We start from the raw sequence: 19,663 nt of genomic DNA, 5'->3' as shown, positions 1-19,663 counted from the left end.
GTTTGATGGCGATGACTAATTTTCTAATTTTATTTTCTGTAGCAAACAAGCAGAAATACATTTTCACCTCATGAGAAATGTACCTTATGTTCAATCTTTACAAAAAAGTTCTTTAAAAGGTAAAATGTATCTGTATTTCATTGTCAATTTGATCCTCAATCTTTGAAACAGGAAGAAGTTCAGTTCTGTCATTGATGTCAATGACAGAACTGAACTTCTTCCTGTTTAGAGAACAGTTCAAGTCGACAGATGTGATCTCTTCATCTACAGTCAAATATACAAAGGCCATCTGAAGTGCTTTTCTCTAACTTCACTGATTTATAATCATACGCAGAAGTTGCCAGCGCTCTTCTACAGTGCAGCTAACACGCTGAAATGAGGGCTTTCCTACTTCGCAAGATTAGCGATGTAATGAAGACGTTTCAGTCGTAACCATGCAGGAAAAAGCTGAGAGCTAGAAGAAGTAGCCGGCTACACATCTGGCAAAACAGAGACTGAGAGCCATGGTATGGTACAGGCTTCCCCTCATCTTCTGTAGGTCATCTTCGTTGGTGCAGCAAGACAAGGGACATCCTTAACAGGTGGAGTGGAAGACGCCACCCACCTTGGCACCCTGGCCAGCCAGTTTGTTATATTCAGCAACGGCCTTTTCCGTCTGCAAGACTCTGACGTCAACGCCTTTCTGCTTCACAAAGTCCACAGTGGAGGAGGGGACCTGAGAGAAGAGACGACAGCACAGACAGACTTATATCATGTCTACACAGGGGCAGTTGCAGTGGGCCTGGCCCCAGGCATGGGCAATGAGGGCAATGACTAACCCAAAATTTAAAAAAATATTTTGTTCTTGTCCATTTGACCAGTCATAAACTTGCCACATTCAAATAATCAAAGTTTATTTATATCTGATTGTTTGGTCTGATCATGTAAAAACGGCTACTTCTCTATCAATTCACCATTAGTTTATGTTACACGCTGGTTATCAGCCTACTTCACTCACACTCAGTGACTTGACTCTGATTAGAACTGCCAGGTTTTAGTTCTAGTAAATCCATGACAGATTTATTCGGCTACTTGCAAATTGCGCCTTTTGTGATTATTGTCAATCATTTGTAATCACCTTCTAGTTGTAGTGGTTTAAAATTAAATATGTTATTAGATCCTATGGCTTTAATTTTTGATAACATAAAACAGTTCGTGTTATAGCTTACAGTCTTAAAGGACACTCGGAGAACCCAAGTAACAAGTCTTGAAGTCCGGCACTTAGCGACCAATCAACGTCTCTTAATGCCCGCCCCAGTCAAAGCTGTCTATGGCTGGGTTGCAGCCATTGCTGTGATATGTCAACACCACTACCATATTGTATTGGGCAAGACTGTCCTGTAAACAACTAGGAATTAACAGAGAAGCAGCAGTTTTTCTGGATAGAAAATCACTACAATGTTTATATTTCTCAACTGATTTCAGTTAGTTTTTATATTTAACGTTTTAACAATTCCTTATTACAATGAATTATTTTCCACCACATAAGTATTAAGTTCATGTAAACCTAACGTTGATACACAGTCCTCCTTATAGAAAACAGTGATTACAGCCTAAACTGTCAGGATTGTAAGTGTATGGAGACAACACTTCTATTTTTACTTCACGTAGATCATAAACCCTTCAATATAAAAATGATTCATTGAAATTATTTGAGAAATATAAACGTTATAGAGCTTTTTATCCAGATAAACTGCAGCTCCTCCATTCACTTGTGCTTGCCCAGTAAAATATGGCTGCAACATTGACGCACAATTCAGTGGCCAATGTCTATAGCTGCAGCCTCATTTTTGAGTCCTCAGGTGCGTCTGACAGAACACATATGCTATTACTTTAATCAGTCTAGCTGTCTGCACAGGCTGTGTAACAGCTCATGTTTTACTCATGTTGTAAGAGAACTACACTCACACTACACCTGTCTACACAGGGTCAGTCTCCCTCCGGCCTGCAACTACACCCTCATCCTGTGTACACACAGTCTCCATTTTTCATGTCAAAGGTTATCCACATATTAAGGAACATCCCAAATGCAAATGGTAGAAGTGGACAAGAAACTGTTACTGGACCCCGCTACCTATGAATGAAAGCACTGGTTACCTGGAGACAGTGAGAAACATTCCAGTTGAACCCACATATATAAAAAAAAAAAAAAAAAACCCACTGCCATCTGAGTATAAATCTCATCTGTCTGTAACTATGTCAGGTTCACAGGCACAAACTGCTGCGTTGAAATCAAATGTGTAATATAAAATCAAAGCCTAACGTCATATTGCAGTTTGATGATCGGTATTCATTTTTAGCTCTGAATAGATTGGACTGTGTGGGATTGTTCTACCTGCAGAGCTTCACTCATGCCTCTGCCGATCACCAGCAAGTCGATCCCCTTCTTCAGCACCTCCTCCACATCAGCAGGTTGTACTCCTGGGTAATGCTGTGGTGGGAAAAGCAAAAGAACGCGTGAGCACTGTCATTAGAAAGAAAAGCACAGCGTGTCTTAGTAGATCCTGTTGTTTTTGAAGCATTGGTCTGTTCTGTTGCTGCCATCATGCATTACTGTAAACGCATGTGTTTGTGTGGTCCAGGTATTACTCATGTTGTGGGGACCTAGATTTGTTTACACACTCACATTAAGTGGACTTGTCTTCCTTATGGGAACAAAAAGCAAATCCCCATGATGGAAATCATTACATTTTCAGGGGGAGACATGTTTTAAGGTTAAGGTTAGGCAAGTTGTAGTTATGGTTAATGTTAGAGAAAGTCTCCAGGAAATGAATATCAGTCAGTATAATATGTTGTCCATTCTAGTTCCACTCACATCAGTCCCAGTCTCTCTCCAGTCCCAGGCCCGGCTGCCTCCAGGCCAGACCTTACAGTCCTTGTAGCTGGAAGAGCATCCCTTCACCTTCATGTGGCCCCAGGAGAGAGAGGCGATCTCTGGAGAGGACATGGCTACATGCAGCTACCTGCTGAAAGACAAGGAAGGGACACAGAGATGGATAATGACCGTGTGCAGAGTATGTTCCGACAAGGCTTGAAAAAGGCCCCTAAACACCTTGTGATAACAGCAATCTGGCTGGTTCACTGGACGCTACAATATGTGCAATGTGTCTGACAAAATGGACACATTATGTAACTGGACTGAGCTGAGGAGAAACTTACAACTCAGACATCCTAAGAATATCTCTGAGCTGAAGCAGCTCTTTACAGAAGAACGGTCCAAACCTGAGTCTGACAAAACACAGTCAGACTCTGTTTCAAATATGGATTAAGCTACAAATTCTACATCTCCAACCCTGCAGCATGAAGATCTGCGATATCATCACAGTGTCAAGGTGTCATGATTAGTGTCACCTAATCAGTATCCGACCAAATATGGTGACAGTCTCTCCTTCTGTTCCTGAGTTACAGTGTTGAATCATTAGGATGACACAGTGAAGTTGAGATTTTGGACAGACAACCTGGAAACATAATGCCTCCAGTCATGGCTGTAGCTGAGGCAGAGCCATAAACACTGCTCTTATAATGTTGAGTCAGCCAAAGTTTGACACAGTCGGCCAAAAACTCTTTATCAGCTGTTTGGCAGCTGTTTTGCGGGCTAGAAACACAATCAACAAGAAGGATTAACATTTCAATGTTCTACTCTTAAAATCTAGTCAATAACAAACAATAAATATCCACAGATTTAATAGTTAATTCTAAACCATCAGCTCAGTCATAACTTGACTAACTAGAATCACATGTTAATCGTGCTACTAAATATCAAGTTCTTTCTGCCTGAGGCGGGAAAAGAAACATACATTTCCTGATCATCACAGCAAATCAGTTGAGATTAACATTTAACATTTGTCAGCTGCAAAAGCCAAAACCTTCCGCTGCCAATTCTGCTGTTATTCATAGTCAACACAGACTGACTGAGAGCTATTTCTGTACCAGCCACAGACAGACGCCACCAAACCAATATCGACTCTGTCAAAGTCTTTTGTTGCATTAATGCAAAACTCTAAAGGTTAAAGACGGTTAGAGAACGAGCTGTCAGTAGTTTATTTAGATATAAGAAATAACCATGCCTCTGCTGCTGCTTACCTCCGCTCGTTGTCAACAAACTGGCCACACCCCCTGGAATTCTTCTTCCTGCTGTAATTAAAGGGAAACACCATCCAGCTCCTCTCAGATGCTCTGACCCCGCCCCCTTTCCGCGTGCTGTAGTATCTTTTCAACTGTTCCGACTTACTGACTTAATAGTGGTGTTTGTTGATGCTCAAAGCCACTAAAGGAGTGCTAGAGTGGGTATGAATCGTTTAAATGCGTTTCCTCCACACAGACGACTGTTTGTGTGTGCAACACTGTTTATTCTAATAAAACAGCAGACAACAACAGAGCACGCGGCTGTACGGCGTCACGGGCAAAGGCTGTGCTCATCACCCCCACCTGTGCTGGTGATCTCACCTATGCGCTTTTCTGAACCCATACACCACCCAGCGTTCAAAAAGAGAAAAGAATCAATACACAGTCTTTATCAGGGGTCTCCAACCTATTTTACTGAGAGCTACTTTGACAAATTGAAAGGGGCCGAGAGCTGCTCATGTCTTATATTACTGGTCACATTTCTTTACATATATCAAACCAAATAATTTGAGTAACATCATTTAACAAGTCATCAAATATCAAACTCACATTTTGTACCAAAAACATCTGAAATGAAATTTTTGTCATGATTCAGTCAAGACCTGAACACACAGACATGAGAACACCACTGCAAATAAAGCTCCATAAATGTGATAAAGGATCCAGAGAAAGGAGAAGCTCCTCAGTCAGTGATCGGTGATAGTTGTTAGTACATCAATGGCACATAACAAACAGGAACTTAAAATAGATCATTCACTACACTTCATTAAAAAAAAATTAAACATGAGATAAAAAAAAAAAAATAACAGAGCTCAAGTTAAAGCCCATAGTTAAACTCACTGTATCCATGGCAACATATTTCCTGTTTGTTGTAAAAGTTTAGTTTCTTTCTGTTCTGTTATCAGAAAAGTTTCTATCACTGCATATCATATATATCATATAGAAGTTAAGACTGATGAGGGCATCTCATATGCCCCAAGTGACCCAAATTATATGAATTTACCCGCTTGACAGCTTAAAGCACATCAAGCGGGTAAATTCATATAATTTGGGAATTTTTTTTACAATTTTGCACAAATTCCAATACTTATCTAACACATTAGATCTTTCTGAAATCTCTAAGATGTTTTCTTACCACATCAGAAGAAATTATGTAGATATTTTATTGCCAGAGGAGACATGCCACATCTATTAGTGTTCTAATATGAAATGATTTGCAAATTTTTCCCATCAATAAAATGAATAAAATTAAATTCATTTGAAGCTTAAGTTGTAGCTTTTTGCATTTTCTGTATCTGTGTGAACTTGTGTATAACAAAGAGGAGATCGTACCACAGCAATTTAATGACAATAGGTTCAAATGTTCCACTTAGTGCAGCACATATATACAGGGCAGTGGAAGAGGCTCAAAATACAAGACCTCTGTAGTAAACATTGACAGTCAGCAGTGATTTAGTGAGATGTTTTTTTTTTTTTTATCCCTGAGACTCCCAAGAAAACATGGCAAGTTTAATTCCAGTTTGAGTCAAGCAAACATCTGAAAATGTTTATATAAACTGAGAAAATGATTAAACTCAAAGCCCTGAAACTCGTCATTTCCTCATAGATTATTAACATTTTGAAGACATTAATCATCTGTTAAATGTTAAGCGATGAACCATTTTTTTTGTTGAAAAAAGACATGTCATTAAATGAAAGCTTGCTGCATTCGTACCACTGTTGGCTGAAGCTCAACAACAATAAAATGTAAAACAACAATAGACAGATCTGCACATGAGAAAACTATCCAGTCCCAATAAATGAGACACATCCAGTTCTTAAAGGGGAATGCCAAACCATTTAGGAATTCATTAGTTTTATAATATTGATAATCAGATCAATTATTCCAAAAGCTGAGAACACTCCACTAAAATAGAACAGAGAGCTCTGACATCTCTGACCACAGGTTCATGTTGTAGCTGCCTTTCTCGTGTCACTTTCCAGACAATAAAACAGATTTATGACCTGAATTCCTCGTGGACTGGCATTCCCCTCAACAACCTTAACACTGCTTTGAAAAGGGATTGACAGTCTCATAAAAAGTACATTCTCCCACAATGACAGTGCAAATAAATACATCAACTCTTCTTTTGATGAAAACCACAAGAGTTTGACAGGTTCACTGTAACTTGAATTAAAAGTTGAAATTGTCATATGGTGTCAGTTTTATAAACGAGGGGCTGGACAAACGACAGTCACACTTTACTTTCAGTCAATGGTCTTCTCCTCCATGGAAGATGTACTCGTTGCAAACGTGTGACTTTCTGACTACATCCTCCCCACCCCCACCCCCACCCCCACCCCCTACCCCCTACCCCCTACCCTAAATATGCTTCTGGTTTAGGCAGCACTGCAACAACATCTACTGCATACTCACTGTACTGCTTTTACTTTAAACAGTCACAGAAAATGTATCAGGCATGTGATTGACATGAAGTAACAGGGAATATGAAAAGGAAATAAACTCACTCTATTTTAATTAAAAACATGGGTTGTGAGTCAAAAACAAGTCCTTTAAAAGCATCTCTGATATCTGTATGAACATGTAAATATTTATCACATCCTGACAGCAGAACAGGGTTCTGTAGTGTTTTTACTATTAAATCAGAAACAAACATGGACTAGTCCTTAATAGTCTGATGATTCTGTGACAATTTACTCTAAGTCCCCTTATTTTGCATTTATAAGTAGGATATAAACATTTAATAAATGGCTTATATCACAACTCATGTATTTGTGAGCAGATATAGTAAATGTTTATGTATTTTTGAACAACTGTGAGTTCGTATGGACACCCATAAGAGGCCGGAGTATGAGTGACAAAATAGCAAAACTCAGCTGTAATAATATAAAACATGATTCATGGAAGAAGTTAGAATTTCAGACAAATACTGTACATTAATAAACACTTTAAAATGTCCTTATATCTGGGTACAACTACAGTATAGTGATACAAGTCATTTATTAAATGTTTATATTTGCAGTATATTGCATATGCTAAATGCTAAATATGGGAACTTATAGTTCAGAGTGTTTGCCTACAACTCTGGAAATCTGACATCTTCCAGTATCTTGTCTTAGTGTCATCACTCAAAGATAGGCACTAAATCATTTGAGTGTGGATTTCATGTTGATGAATGTCTAGAAGATGAGATGGAGCTTTGATAACACCCACGCCGTTGCTGCATCCGCCCACGCCATTTTTATCCCTCCGCCAGGTCAGGAGGGTCATGAGTTGTGGATGCACCACGGGACAGTGGTGAAGTCACTTTCCCAAAGAAACTTCTTTGTCCAGGTGTCCATCGCCGTGCCAGCAGTCAGTCACATTGCTCGCTGCCGGAGCGCCCCTCCTTCGCTGGTTTTGCTGCCTGTTTCATCGCCGTTTCCTGTCAGCAAGGGAGTGAGCTCTGAAAAGAGAGACATGATTTAGCATGATACTGAATAAAGACATCACCAACACAGCTTTTTGTCATCTGTAATGTAGCTGAACTTCTGTGCTTTCTGTCTATGGCCGATACAGAAATCTTAATTCACACCTTTGTTTCATGGAGACTTCAAAAGACCCCTTCCTCTTTACTCTGTTGAAGCTTTTAAATCCAAACTTCAAACTCACCTTTAAGCCTTTAACTTTAGCTTATTCTTTTACTAGTTCAAGTTTTCCACCTGTTACCATTCTACCAGATTATTGTAAACTTTCTGAAAACCACTGCATCACTCTTACTGTCTGTTTGTTCCCTCAAGCACATGAGCACCCAGGCTGTGTGCCTCTCTCTCTCCTCTTTCTTTCTCTGTCTCTCTCCTCCTGTTGCTCTCTGCAGGTATTTCTGCCTCTGACTGCAAACCAGCTCTCCATCTATCTCTCTATGACTGGCGACCTGACCAGGATGTAGTACCCTGACTCTCAAGTAGGGTGCTCCTGCAGAACCAGCGGCTGCAGTTTCAGGAACACATTTGTAGGACCGCAGTATTTCATGACACTGTCACCTGAGGAAGAGGACAGCAGGAATGCATTTCAGTAAGAAGATGGATGACAACTGAAGTGTGAGTATAACAGCTCTTATAAATATATTAAGAGTTGTGAACTAATTACTATTATTTTTAGCCATCTACCATATTTAAATAATACAATTATATATATTATTAATAGTACGCACCGTAGAACTGAAACTACAGCCTTCAGTAGGTTATTGCTGAAATGTAATGTTGCCTTGAATGTGTCCCCAGAGTCGTCCTCGTGTCTTGCCTCTCTCCAACCTTTCACATATCTGGTCGAGATCTAGTGGCTGCCAAGGCCATAGCATATGATTCCATATTTATTTCATCTGATAATGACCTGATTATGCTAATTACACAAACTGCATCACAAGCAACTGTTAGCAACCACAAGAGAGAAGTTAGTATTTGGGTGAACATAAACCTTTAAAACTACATAGAAATACAGTTCTGAAACTGCTGCCCTGAAATCAGTCTCCAGTACTACAGGAGCATACTAATGCAACTCTCACAAAATGTCAGCTGTGATTGGCTCCGGCCCACCCTGGATAAAAAAACAAAAAACAAACAATGGGCATAGTAGATAATGCTCATTGTTTTCAAAAACCAAACTGATCTCTGATCCCCACTGGAACACTAACCTCCAAGTGAAACACTGAAGGTGAAACAGAATTTTATCATTATGACACACTGTCAAACATTCCCCATTGTTTTCTTGGAAACAGCACGCATGCTGAGGAAACAGGTTTTGTTGTAAAGGTATAATAACTGTCATCACTGTCTCTTTGTTGGTCCACACCCTTTCCTACACCTCAACCCTGTTTCCCATCAGTTCTCATCCTTACCTCAACATTCCCTTGAAATAACACGCTCACATTTTACTGAGGCACCAGATCAGTCCCCGTCTCCATCCAAAGTCCAACTCCTACTACTGTCTGAAGATGGCACAGTTTAAAATGTAATAAACTAAAGATGGTTATAACTATAATTTAGACCATCACTGAGAAGACTTACAGCTGGAATGGATTGATAATAATTAATATAACAATAAATGTAGTAGAATTAGTTTACTCTGATATTATGCACAAAATCATGTTAGATATAAATTTGAATTAAATGATAATATAAAGTAAACCAAGCGTTGTGTTCTGCCCCATTCTATGAGAAACTATATATTCATAGATTGTGTATAAGGTTAACAAAATATAACACCATCAAGACAGAACCAGTCTAAACAACAGTAAAGGATTTCTCAATTCAAAATGTAATTTTCAACTCTTAATAGAAAAGTAGAAATGTAATTTAACAAACCATGGTCTTGTCCTGCCTCTCCGCACTCACCTTTCATCTCGGTTTCCATCGTGCCGTTGTCGCATGCTGCTGAGTTTGGACGGTTGCAGCTGTTCTGAGCTGCTGCAGCGTTGGCCGCTGTGGGGTCGCTTGCAGAGTCAGCCGCGTTCGTTTTTACTTGATCCCGTTTCCCTGCAGCGCCGGGACGTTTATTCCCATCCACGTTGTCCATCTTCACCGGACAGAGAGTCTGCAGCAGACCCAGGGCATCAAAGTTTTCTCCAGAGCATTCACCTCGTCTCCTCAACAACTCCAACACCTGCAGTCAGAAAACACACAACAACATGTAGTCAAAGAAAAAATGTATTCTTCTGATTTGGCTGCTAAAATGGATAACTGTATACAACACTACCATTGTGTTTTAATCCCCTTTTTTGGTTTGTCTTATTTCCACACTGAGATCCAGTATCTTGATCAAAACGGTCATAAAAGTAGGATCCTGGAAAAATATTCTCTCCATGATTGAAAACAAGGAGAATTACAAATTATTATTTAATTATTAATTGCTAATCAGAGATCAGCTGTGTCTGAAATGAAATCATCTTGTTGTGTCATCACTGACAGCTTCAGAGACACACAACTGTTCATTTGTGTCAATAAAAGTTAACACTTGTGGGGTTGTTGGCAGCGGTAATGGTACTTTTTTGTTCCAATGAGGGAATTTTTTACAGCACTCTATATCACACTCAGAGTTTGGACACTCAAATAAAACGGCAAACAGTAAATATAGTGCACTACATGATAAATTGGGAGCGATTTCAGACACAGGGGACGAACACTGGCACACCAACTCACAATGCCTGCTAACACACCTTGATGTATTTGTAGGACTTCAGTTCGCTGATGTTCTCCTCCAGGAAGAGCAGATAGAGAGAGAGATCATCCCACTGGCCCCCGGGGGTGGGCAGGACGCTCACTGTGGGCAGTGATTGGTAGGTTTCCAGGAATCGGGCGTATCCATGGCAGAGGAGGGGACGGAGGCTGGCATAGATCACCACTGGAATCAATGCAATGAACAGGACCAGGTTGACAAGGCTGGAAAGAGTAACACAAACAGACTGCGGTTTGATATGCAGAGAGGAGGCAATTCATAAATATTATATTATGGCTGTGTTATAGTACAGCATGACTGACATGATGGTAAGGAATCAATATGAATACAGTAAATATTGAATATTGAAGACTTAAAAAGGGAAAAGCAAACAAGGTTTGACTGGTTAACGGCACCAAGTCAAGCCAAGCACCTTATGAAATCACATGGTTTCTGTTGTGTTCACCAAATGAATTAAATGCATGATTTTCTAAAACCTTTTTAACACCACACATTATGTAATTTAATACCTTTTTCACAATCGTAACAATCGAAGAAAGATGGCAAACCAGTCGGGACAGTAAGGACTACAATCGTTTATCAAGTACATGAATTTATTGACATGAAGTGTCAGTACGTGTCAGCTGTATATAACTGTACTTCCTGGTGATTTAAGATGAGACTGGATTGATTAACCAATCAGAAAGTAATAAATTGAAGTTGCCCTTTATGAGTGAATGAGCCTCTGAGCTACTGTAGCAGAAGTAGTGATTTTGTTTGTTTAAGGAAGTGAAACTTCACAATAAGAGGATTGAACAACCTTCTGTGACCACAGTGCACTGTTCACCAGACACACTTGTGGTTTATAGATGTGACGTCTCATAACGGCTCCCAGAGATGTTAGTAACTGATGTTATCAACTAATGTTGCCATCTCCAGCAGCCAAGAAAAATTATAATGGAGACCTTTGTAAATGAATGCCTTTTTATAGCTTGTAAGCCTTTTCTGAGGCACTGAGCTCAGCGCTGCTGAAGATGTTTTTGCAGATACCCTGCACTGATGACATCCAGTACATCACCACATCACAAAAATCAACACACAAAAACTGATCTTCACAGAGGCAGTTCTCATTGCAGACTTCATGTTTTGAGAGTACCTTATACTATACAGATGTTTATATTATTGTGTCCAGCTTCTGTAGCCGATGACAGACATAAATTAGCTGTCGAAGGAATCAACCAGAGACTTTCAGGCCCTTCTGACCTCTATCTGATGGATTTCAGTTGAACCTCAGTCTATTTCTACACCAACCAAGCGTTATACTTGCATAGACAAATACCTGAGCAAAGAGAAGACTCCCACGGCGATGAGCTTACACTGCACCTTGTCGGGGATGCCAGGGTCGGAGGCGAGCAGGCCGACACGAAGCCCGCAGCCAAACTCATCTGTGACGGAGGCCAGGCGGAGGTAGTAACCCAGGTAGATGCAGGCACACAGCAGGGTGATGAGAGTCAGGCCGCGACATGACAGGTAGTAAAACAGCATCACCCGGGAGCAACGCTTGGTCATCAGAAACTTCTCCACCAGCGGGTAATTGAAACAGCCCTCGGTGGGGTCGCTGGTGAAAGGGTGAAGTGAATACAGGAGCGGAGAGAGAAAGATCACATGGTGTTAAACAGGTAAATCCCCGTCTCTCTGTTAAAATATTCTACATGTAACAACATTAAAAATAAAATAAAATATCCCATCCTCTTTAAATAGTCCAGATAAAAAGACAAATCTAAGCACACCTGATTTCAGATGTCCTTCTGTACCTGTCAGGTGCGAGCAGTCCTGAGGTGGCCATGCGTTTGGCCAGGGTGACGGCACGATTGTAACACCTGTCCAACTCCTCCATGATGAAGCCGAGGTCCGACTGCAGGAGGGGTGCGGCGGAAAATCTCCAGAACAACGCGGGGGTGTACATCAGCACGGCCACCAACAGCAGTATGTAGGGGAAGAACTGAACCGCAAAGAGATCAACAAAAATGTTCATTAACGAGTCGTATTATTAGTAATAACATTACTGCTCATACAAAGGTTGATGTAAGAGATGCAAATACAGTCAAAACAGTTTGAGTGTCCACCAAAGGAAAGCACAGCAGTCACCATTCTTTAACTGACAGACCCGTGAGGTTGTTTGTTTCCTTCTGAGGTTTTTCCATGGTGGAGATTTTTTATTTGAATCTACAAATAAGCCTAATACCAAATACCAGGCTGATGCACTATGATCCTGAAAGACAACTGGTCACTTTCATTTGCATGAAGGTATCAAGTTTCATTTTATCTGTGCTTGTTATTTAGGGGGTTTTCTTTGGCTCCCTGGTCATATTAGTCCTACGCCATTAGAGCTGCAGCAGGGTAATCGCATTTATATATAGCAATGTCGTCCTTGTGTGTGTCTTTCTGACAAAGAAAAAGGGGAAGGTTTGTTGCATTTTTAAACCAGTTGAGCGTTTGCTTCGGTGCATATAGCTAACAGTATCAAGTCTGCATGTCCCGTCGTAGCTGAAAAGTTAAAGCCAGACTGTAAATGGAATATTACATCGAGGTGTGTCCCTGAGTTTAACAGAAGCTCAGGCAGCAGCATCAACACTCCGGTGCAGAGGTCAGTAAGAGGTGGACCGCAGCCCGGATCTGGACCCAGACACCATCCTATCCACACCCAGATAGTTTACATCCAGTCTATAAATTATGGAGAATTATTCAATTATTTTTACTTATTTAACTGGCGCAGCTTTGCTAAATGATGCTACTGACTCGAGTCGCAGTCAGTGAGTGAGATACACACTCAAAGCTTACACGAGAGGTATTACTTGGACAACTAAGTGGGAGAGTGGGACATAAGAGGTGTTGAGATTGTTTATTGTAAGACTGGCTGAGAGTGTTGAGCTGTGAAATGGAGTTGACAAAAAAAAGCTACAACATTCACCTTTTTCACCTCTCTCTGCCGTGGACTTATTAAAACCCAAAGTTAAAGTTATAATCTGTAACTTTTCCACGTTAAAATGTCTGGGTCGCCTGTCAGTGACATCATGTCCTCTGTGATCATGTGTCAGTGTGTTTGTCTGACAGAAGCTCAACACTGACTTTTATCTAGTTTTAAGCCACATACACTTTTTACACCTTGGTGGTTTTCAGCTCTATATTTGAACCAGATGAAGGATTTTAGTAGTCGAACGTCTGGATCTGAAGTTATCAGAGAAAACAAGCTGAGGAAATGTTAGACAGCTCAGCTCCCAGCTGCTGGAGACGTCCTGTCCTGTGTCACTGAAGCGCGTCAGTGAAGCTCTGATTGTTAAAGTGAAACTGCTTTCTGGGTGTTTCTACTGGTTTGAATCCCCTGGTGTGTTTGTTATGGAGAGGAGGAAACCTCTGTGGGTAATTCAGCTGCTGGTAAAAACCTGCTGAACGTCTGGTTCATAAGTTATCAGAGAAACAATCAGAACAAAGGTTAGCATCAATCTCAGCTCCAACTCTTCCCTGAGTCTCTGTCCTCCGTACAGCGTCGCTCAAACACTGACTTTAAATGTCAAACTGCTTCATTCAGTGTTTTTCATGGTTAGAATCACCAGGTCTGTTTGATTTCCTGAACCACTGACACTAAAGGAATCCAAACCGGGAGGAGCTTATGGTAATGGTGGTGAAGATAACAACTCCCATGATCCCACGCTATTTTATGATGACACCCAACGCAGTCTTGTTATTGTTTTGATTAGAGACCCATAGAGGCAGAAGGTACAGACTATGAGTTTAACTTAAAATGAGAAAGGAACATAAAGATATTATATAAGTTAGAAGTCTTTATTTGGAATAACCCCCCCCAACTGGACCTCTGTGGATTTTAATTGAATGCCCCTGCTCCAGTGGATGTTGCACAGAAATGGGAATTACTGCTGACTTTAATAACACAATAAAAACACTGGGGCCAATCATAAAGACGGGAACTCATTACACAGTGTCAGATGTGGGAGTACCCATTCTTATCAATGACCCAAACTTGAACTTCAGTCATACAGTGGTGCAGCAAACCACCAGAACATGTCTGATTGAGTTGTTGAGATTAATCGTTGAACATAAAGTTTCTGTAACTGCAGGGATCCATCAAATTTCAACAACAACTTCTAACAGTGACTCACGCTGTAATTTAATGTTTCACTACAGAACATTTTATGTAGTGTGGGCTGCTCCATCATTTAAATTCCAACCACTGCTGCTTATGTCACTATAGAAAGATCAATTTAGGAACATATAGAGACACACGCTCATGACTGCACTTTATGCTCCGAGTCAGCCTTCACCGTCTTACTGAAAGTATTCTCAAACACACCCTAAAATTAAGAAACAAAGGCTGCCTTTGCATAATTGAAACGCACCACACCAGAAAATCAATTTTACACAATGACAGACTCTGTAACAACATCTCTGAATAGGAAACTTTTAACCAGGTTTAATTATTGCATCCTGTTAAACTGTAGATTTTTTTTTTTTTTTTTTTAAACTTTAAGGAAAATGACAGTCACTTTTATTAATTCCACGCAGCATGGCACACTAGAAGGACAATTCTAATCGTGTGTGTGTGTGTGTGTGTGTGTGTGTGTGTGTGTGTGTGTGTGTGTGTGTACGTACCTTGTGAAGCCACAGAGGTAGAGTGTGTGTATGTACGGCGGCCCAGCAGTACGAGTCCACATAAGCAGCCTGCCTCCAGGAGAAGTTAGTCGGAGCAAAACAGCTGATCTGAGTCCCTGAAAGAAACAGAGACAAAAAACACAAGACACACGAAGATGAGAGGAAATGATAACAACAAGAGCGAAAAGTTGTAAAAGGGGCACAGTTGATTTGTATCGGTTGAACATTTTAATCTGCAGAACTGTCTCATTAATGCTGCTCTTATACCCGTCACAGCAGGATTATAAGAAGTTTAAAGCTTCTGTAATGATGGATTTAGCTTTTTTCTGTAGGATATCGTAGGTTGCAGATCTCTCTTTAATTCTCCATCCTCTTCTTTGTCAATTGGTGTGATCTATGGTTTAATCTCGAGCATGTGCAGGTATCCTGACTCACATGATGAGGCTTCAATTAGCCTTGGCTTAAGCCTGTATCTACAGTTTATCGTAAGTGAAATTTTTCACAGTAAGTCCAGCTTTTCTTCACCGCATTCCTGGAATAACGACCGAGTCTTGACCTGAACCAGAGCAGATCTGGTCTTGACTCCAGCCCTGCTGCTCCGTGTTCTCACTCACCAACTGAAACCTCTTGAGCAAAGGCGAGGGAGATGAGGAGGAGGGGCAGACCCACTGCCACACAGGTCACCATCTTGTCCACAGCCAGCTCAGTCCGTACGCCGCGGTATCTAGCCTGGTTCGGCTCCTTCAGAAGAAAATCGCTGAACACGTACTCTGTAGCCACATGTGCGATGGCCATCTCACCACTCTGCTGTTACCTGCAGCACATAAATAACAACACCTGCAGACACAAAATTCAAGAAACACGTCTGTTTTCATTCATTCTCTTTGTATAACACTGACTGTCTCTCCACAATGTCTGAAGCTCCTGTCGCCTTTTTGCCAGGCAAATTTAATTTGTAGGATGCAACGACAGGTGTCAGGTGAACAGTGTGGGATAACTTGTCAAAGACAATCACAGACAAAGTTGACTTGTCTGGTCGTTACTTTCCCAGCTTGCTTACCGTACTTCCTAATGTTCAACCTTAATGAATGAGCCATTTAAAAAAAAAAAAGAGCCTTAAAATAAAAGTGACACATCTATAACTAACTACATTTTGATCATTATGTTCCATAAAGGGCAATAATGAGCAAACTTGTCATTATTTGTTCACCAGTAATAACATTTCCTTATTTACCATTTCTCTTCTGTATTATCATTCTATTACATTCTGTCACATTTATATCGTTTAAACATGGTTCTGTCTGACCTTTGACCTTGACAATGTTGCTACCAGTAGCTCACCCCCTGTTTTGTAGCAGCTCACCCAAAGGTTCAGAGAATATAGTCTGAACAAACAATGGATGCACAGTTCAAACTTTGAGCAACACAACTTCACTCAGTCAATCTATATTGGATGTTTACATCAGATCAGCTGTAGGTGATATGCAGTGATAGAAACTCTTCTGATAACAGAACAGATATAGATTAAACTTTTCGAACAAACGTGAAATATGTTGCCATGGATACAGTGAGTTAAGCGGTGGTTTCAACTTGTGAAGATTTTTTCTTAGTGTATGGTTTTTTACATTTTGGAAAATGAAGTAATGATGTATTTTAAGTTCCTGTTTGTGATGTAGCTGTCGCTGATCACTGACCGACGAGCTTCTTCTTTCTCTGGTTTCTAATCAGATTTGCAGAATGTGAGTTTTGGATGTTGATATTTGATGACTTGTTAAATGATCATATTCATCTGATTTGGCTTGAAGACCAGCTTGAGTGTTTTGATACGATATGTGAATAAATGTGGCCGGTAATATAAGACATGAGGAGCTCTCAGCCCCTTTAATTTCGTCAGTGTCTCTCAGAGTAAAAAAGGTTGAAGACTGCAGTTTTATATAATCTCATTTGATTCATAGCTTCTTACTTTCTAAAAACTGAAGCTGCAGCTGAAGGCCAACAGAGCTTGAATCTTGCCTTATGTAACGTGACTTCCAAACGCAAATCACTGTCACTCTTAAGCTGACTTAAATGAATGTGAACCATGAATAATTTTCTTATGACAGACTGATGATTGCTGTTTGCATTCACCAACTGTGGAGCATCATTTACCCGCCATTTTAGTAAATACCTGCTCAGTAACTGCTTGTCGAAATGTGTTGAGGTTAAAATGGTGAAACGTGTTGAAATATTATAAAACCGAAAACAACTCGTGACTGTGACTTCCCACAACATCAACACGCACCTTTGTTTAGCTGGAGCTGGATTCCTGCAGTGTGCAGCAGCATTTTTAGTCTTTGCTGTTATTTTTTATATTTTTCTGTAAATAATTGCCTTGATTTGGGAGCTAGGTTAACTGTGAGTGCACTGTTTCGGTAGCTATGTGGTAAGACTGGTCAGAAAATGGATGTCTGAGGGGAAGAAGCAGTTTAAATAGACTTTACCACCACCTGACTACACATAAAAGCTCTCAATTAACTAAACACAAAAAAAAACTGCAGCTAATTAGTTTACAATGACATTAGCTCATTACAATTCATTGCAAAACGAGATAATGAACTTGAACTTACCTACCGACCCGCTGCCGTTAAGTGTAATTTCTCTATTAAACCGACATGGTTTCGATTTAGCAGCATCGGCTGCTGCAGGGGTGAAGTCGGAGGTTGTTTTCCAGGACAGGAGCTGTGAGATGTGGCAGACCAGACATTCAACAGATGGAACAATCAACACAACTTTCGAAATGAACCTTCTTCCTGTGATAAAAAAAAAAACTAAAAAAAACCACTCCTTCCGCCCTTGTTAAAAAGCAGATGCCTTCAAGTGCAGCTCTGATTTTCCAACTCTAATGATGCCTTCAAATGCAGATCGTGAGTTTGTGCTTCGGTAAGTCGATTAAAAGTCGAGTGCCATTAGGTAGATTACTAGCATGATGTTGAAATACAGAAAATCACAAAATCTGCAAATCAGTGATCAACATTAGTAAGACTGTGTCGCACACTCAACATCCAGTGTCTGAAATACAATCTGACGAGATCAGATTTAAGGCAGCACACTATGGAGTTCATATTCCCTAAATATAAAAACGCAAGGAAATATGAAACAAGAATATAAAACAATCCTGCAATAATTGAAATTAAACTAGTATTGTAACAAAATATGGCAGAAGTACAGCGGCCTTGAGCGCTCAATGCACTGCAACTTAAGAAAACACATGCAAACAGACAAAACACAAACAACTTTAGCACATTTACATGTGCTGCAAATACTCTCAACACAACACAAGTGTTTACCCGGGGACACTAAAAAGTGATGAACCCGGCTGGGGGGCACTTGTTTAATGCCCAATTGTGACTGTTGAAGTTAAAACACATCCATTGTGTTGTGAGTATCTGCAGCGTATGTGTGTCAAATATATTTGACACACATACGCTGATATTTTCTGAATTTGTTTGTTTTGTCTATTTGCATTTCTTAAGTTGCAGTGCATTGAGCTCTCAGGGCCACCATACAAGAAGCTCAACTGTGAATTACAAAGAAATGTGATTTGCAACCAAAATGACATGTTTCAGTGTGACTATATTGCCTGTAAGTTGTTTTTTTATGTTACCTATTTCCGTTTTTTGCCTTGAGTTTTTCTTCATTTAAGAAATGTTACTGTATGAATACTATATGTTCTGTCACTTTCCATTGCTCAATAACATTTCATAATAACTGCACAGTAGATGCTCAGAGAGAAAAACTGAGAAACGCTATGGGCTGTACAGTACGATGCCCAAAGATATTGTGCTTTCAATCATAGAAAAAAGGGGAAACAGTTAAATATTCACATTTCACATTTTAGAAGCTGGCACTAGTGAATTTGATATTTTTGCTTAAAAAATGACTAAAACGACTAATTAATCATCAAGGTTATTACCAATTCATTTTCTTTCAATCATCTATTTGACTGATCAACTAATAATCCTTTGTGGTTACTTTGGAAATTATTATTTAACAGAGTATATATTAGCGTTTAAAGAGGTGTATAGGAAAGATCAGCCAATCACACCCAGCTGTGGTGCTTAGTGTGTGTTCCCAAACAGCGTCTGAATGTCTGTTTTTCTACAGTCTATGGTTGAGACTTTGTATCCCCATAGCAAATATGTCAGTTACACACGGTTTCAGGCAGCAGTTCCTTGAAGTTAACCTATGGGCAAGTCAGCACAAGTGGATCTGCTCTGGAAAAGGGCTTTTTGAAAACTCCTGTGGCTGGTTGGGTTTAGACCAACAGTTTCAGCTATGACAAGACAATGATTTGATTGAATTGTCAACTGAGGACTATAGCTTAAATGATTCATTGTTACTTTAATTTAAATGATTGTGTTAGAATTTTATAGCAAGTCTTCAGTCAGCATCAGTGTCCGCTCCATGTAAACCCCATAAGTAAATTAAATTCTGTTTTTAAATGTGAAAATCATCACAAAACAAATAAATAAATAAACACATCAGAAATCGTCGGTGGTATGTAATTCCAACTAAGGTGAAGCTTAAACTGCTTGAGAAATATCTTTGGATTGGAATATCTCTGATGCAGAGATATTTCCTTCAGCCCGTAAAGGCAGC

The 19,663-nt window shown here is 40.0% G+C and overlaps 2 protein-coding genes across 9 annotated transcripts; both read right to left on the bottom strand.

The window, feature by feature from the left end:
• Positions 1-16: 16 nt before the first annotated feature.
• Positions 17-4,253, bottom strand: aamdc (adipogenesis associated, Mth938 domain containing). 2 transcript variants are annotated; one of them, XM_056373904.1, is made up of 4 exons: positions 4,123-4,253; positions 2,855-3,005; positions 2,375-2,470; positions 17-715 (listed from the first exon to the last, which is right to left on the bottom strand). In XM_056373904.1, exons 2-4 carry the CDS (start codon positions 2,984-2,986, stop codon positions 575-577), a joined length of 369 nt encoding a protein of 122 aa, XP_056229879.1. In that variant the 5' UTR covers positions 2,987-3,005; positions 4,123-4,253; the 3' UTR covers positions 17-574. The 2 variants fall into 2 exon arrangements, with proteins under 2 accessions (XP_056229879.1, XP_056229880.1); XM_056373905.1 differs by having other exon boundaries at positions 2,855-3,002; positions 4,123-4,209.
• Positions 4,254-6,518: 2,265 nt separating this feature from the next.
• Positions 6,519-17,843, bottom strand: LOC130168387 (pannexin-1-like). Of its 7 annotated transcripts, none has more exons than XR_008827425.1 (9): positions 17,632-17,843; positions 15,640-15,862; positions 15,026-15,141; positions 12,172-12,359; positions 11,697-11,975; positions 10,359-10,581; positions 9,538-9,805; positions 8,358-8,486; positions 6,519-8,187 (listed from the first exon to the last, which is right to left on the bottom strand). XR_008827425.1 is itself a non-coding variant. In XM_056375196.1 (8 exons), the coding sequence occupies exons 2-8, from the start codon at positions 15,818-15,820 to the stop codon at positions 8,461-8,463; spliced, it is 1,281 nt and encodes a 426-aa protein (XP_056231171.1). In that variant the 5' UTR covers positions 15,821-15,862; positions 17,632-17,843; the 3' UTR covers positions 6,519-8,460. The 7 variants fall into 7 exon arrangements, 5 of the variants coding, with proteins under 5 accessions (XP_056231171.1, XP_056231168.1, XP_056231169.1 ...); XR_008827426.1 differs by having other exon boundaries at positions 7,554-7,610; positions 7,925-8,486; XM_056375196.1 differs by having other exon boundaries at positions 6,519-8,486.
• Positions 17,844-19,663: the final 1,820 nt, after the last annotated feature.

This window comes from Seriola aureovittata, chromosome 4 (genome assembly GCF_021018895.1).
Source record: "Seriola aureovittata isolate HTS-2021-v1 ecotype China chromosome 4, ASM2101889v1, whole genome shotgun sequence".
Lineage (NCBI taxonomy): Eukaryota > Metazoa > Chordata > Actinopteri > Carangiformes > Carangidae > Seriola > Seriola aureovittata.
This window is presented reverse-complemented; position numbering and strand designations above follow the sequence as displayed.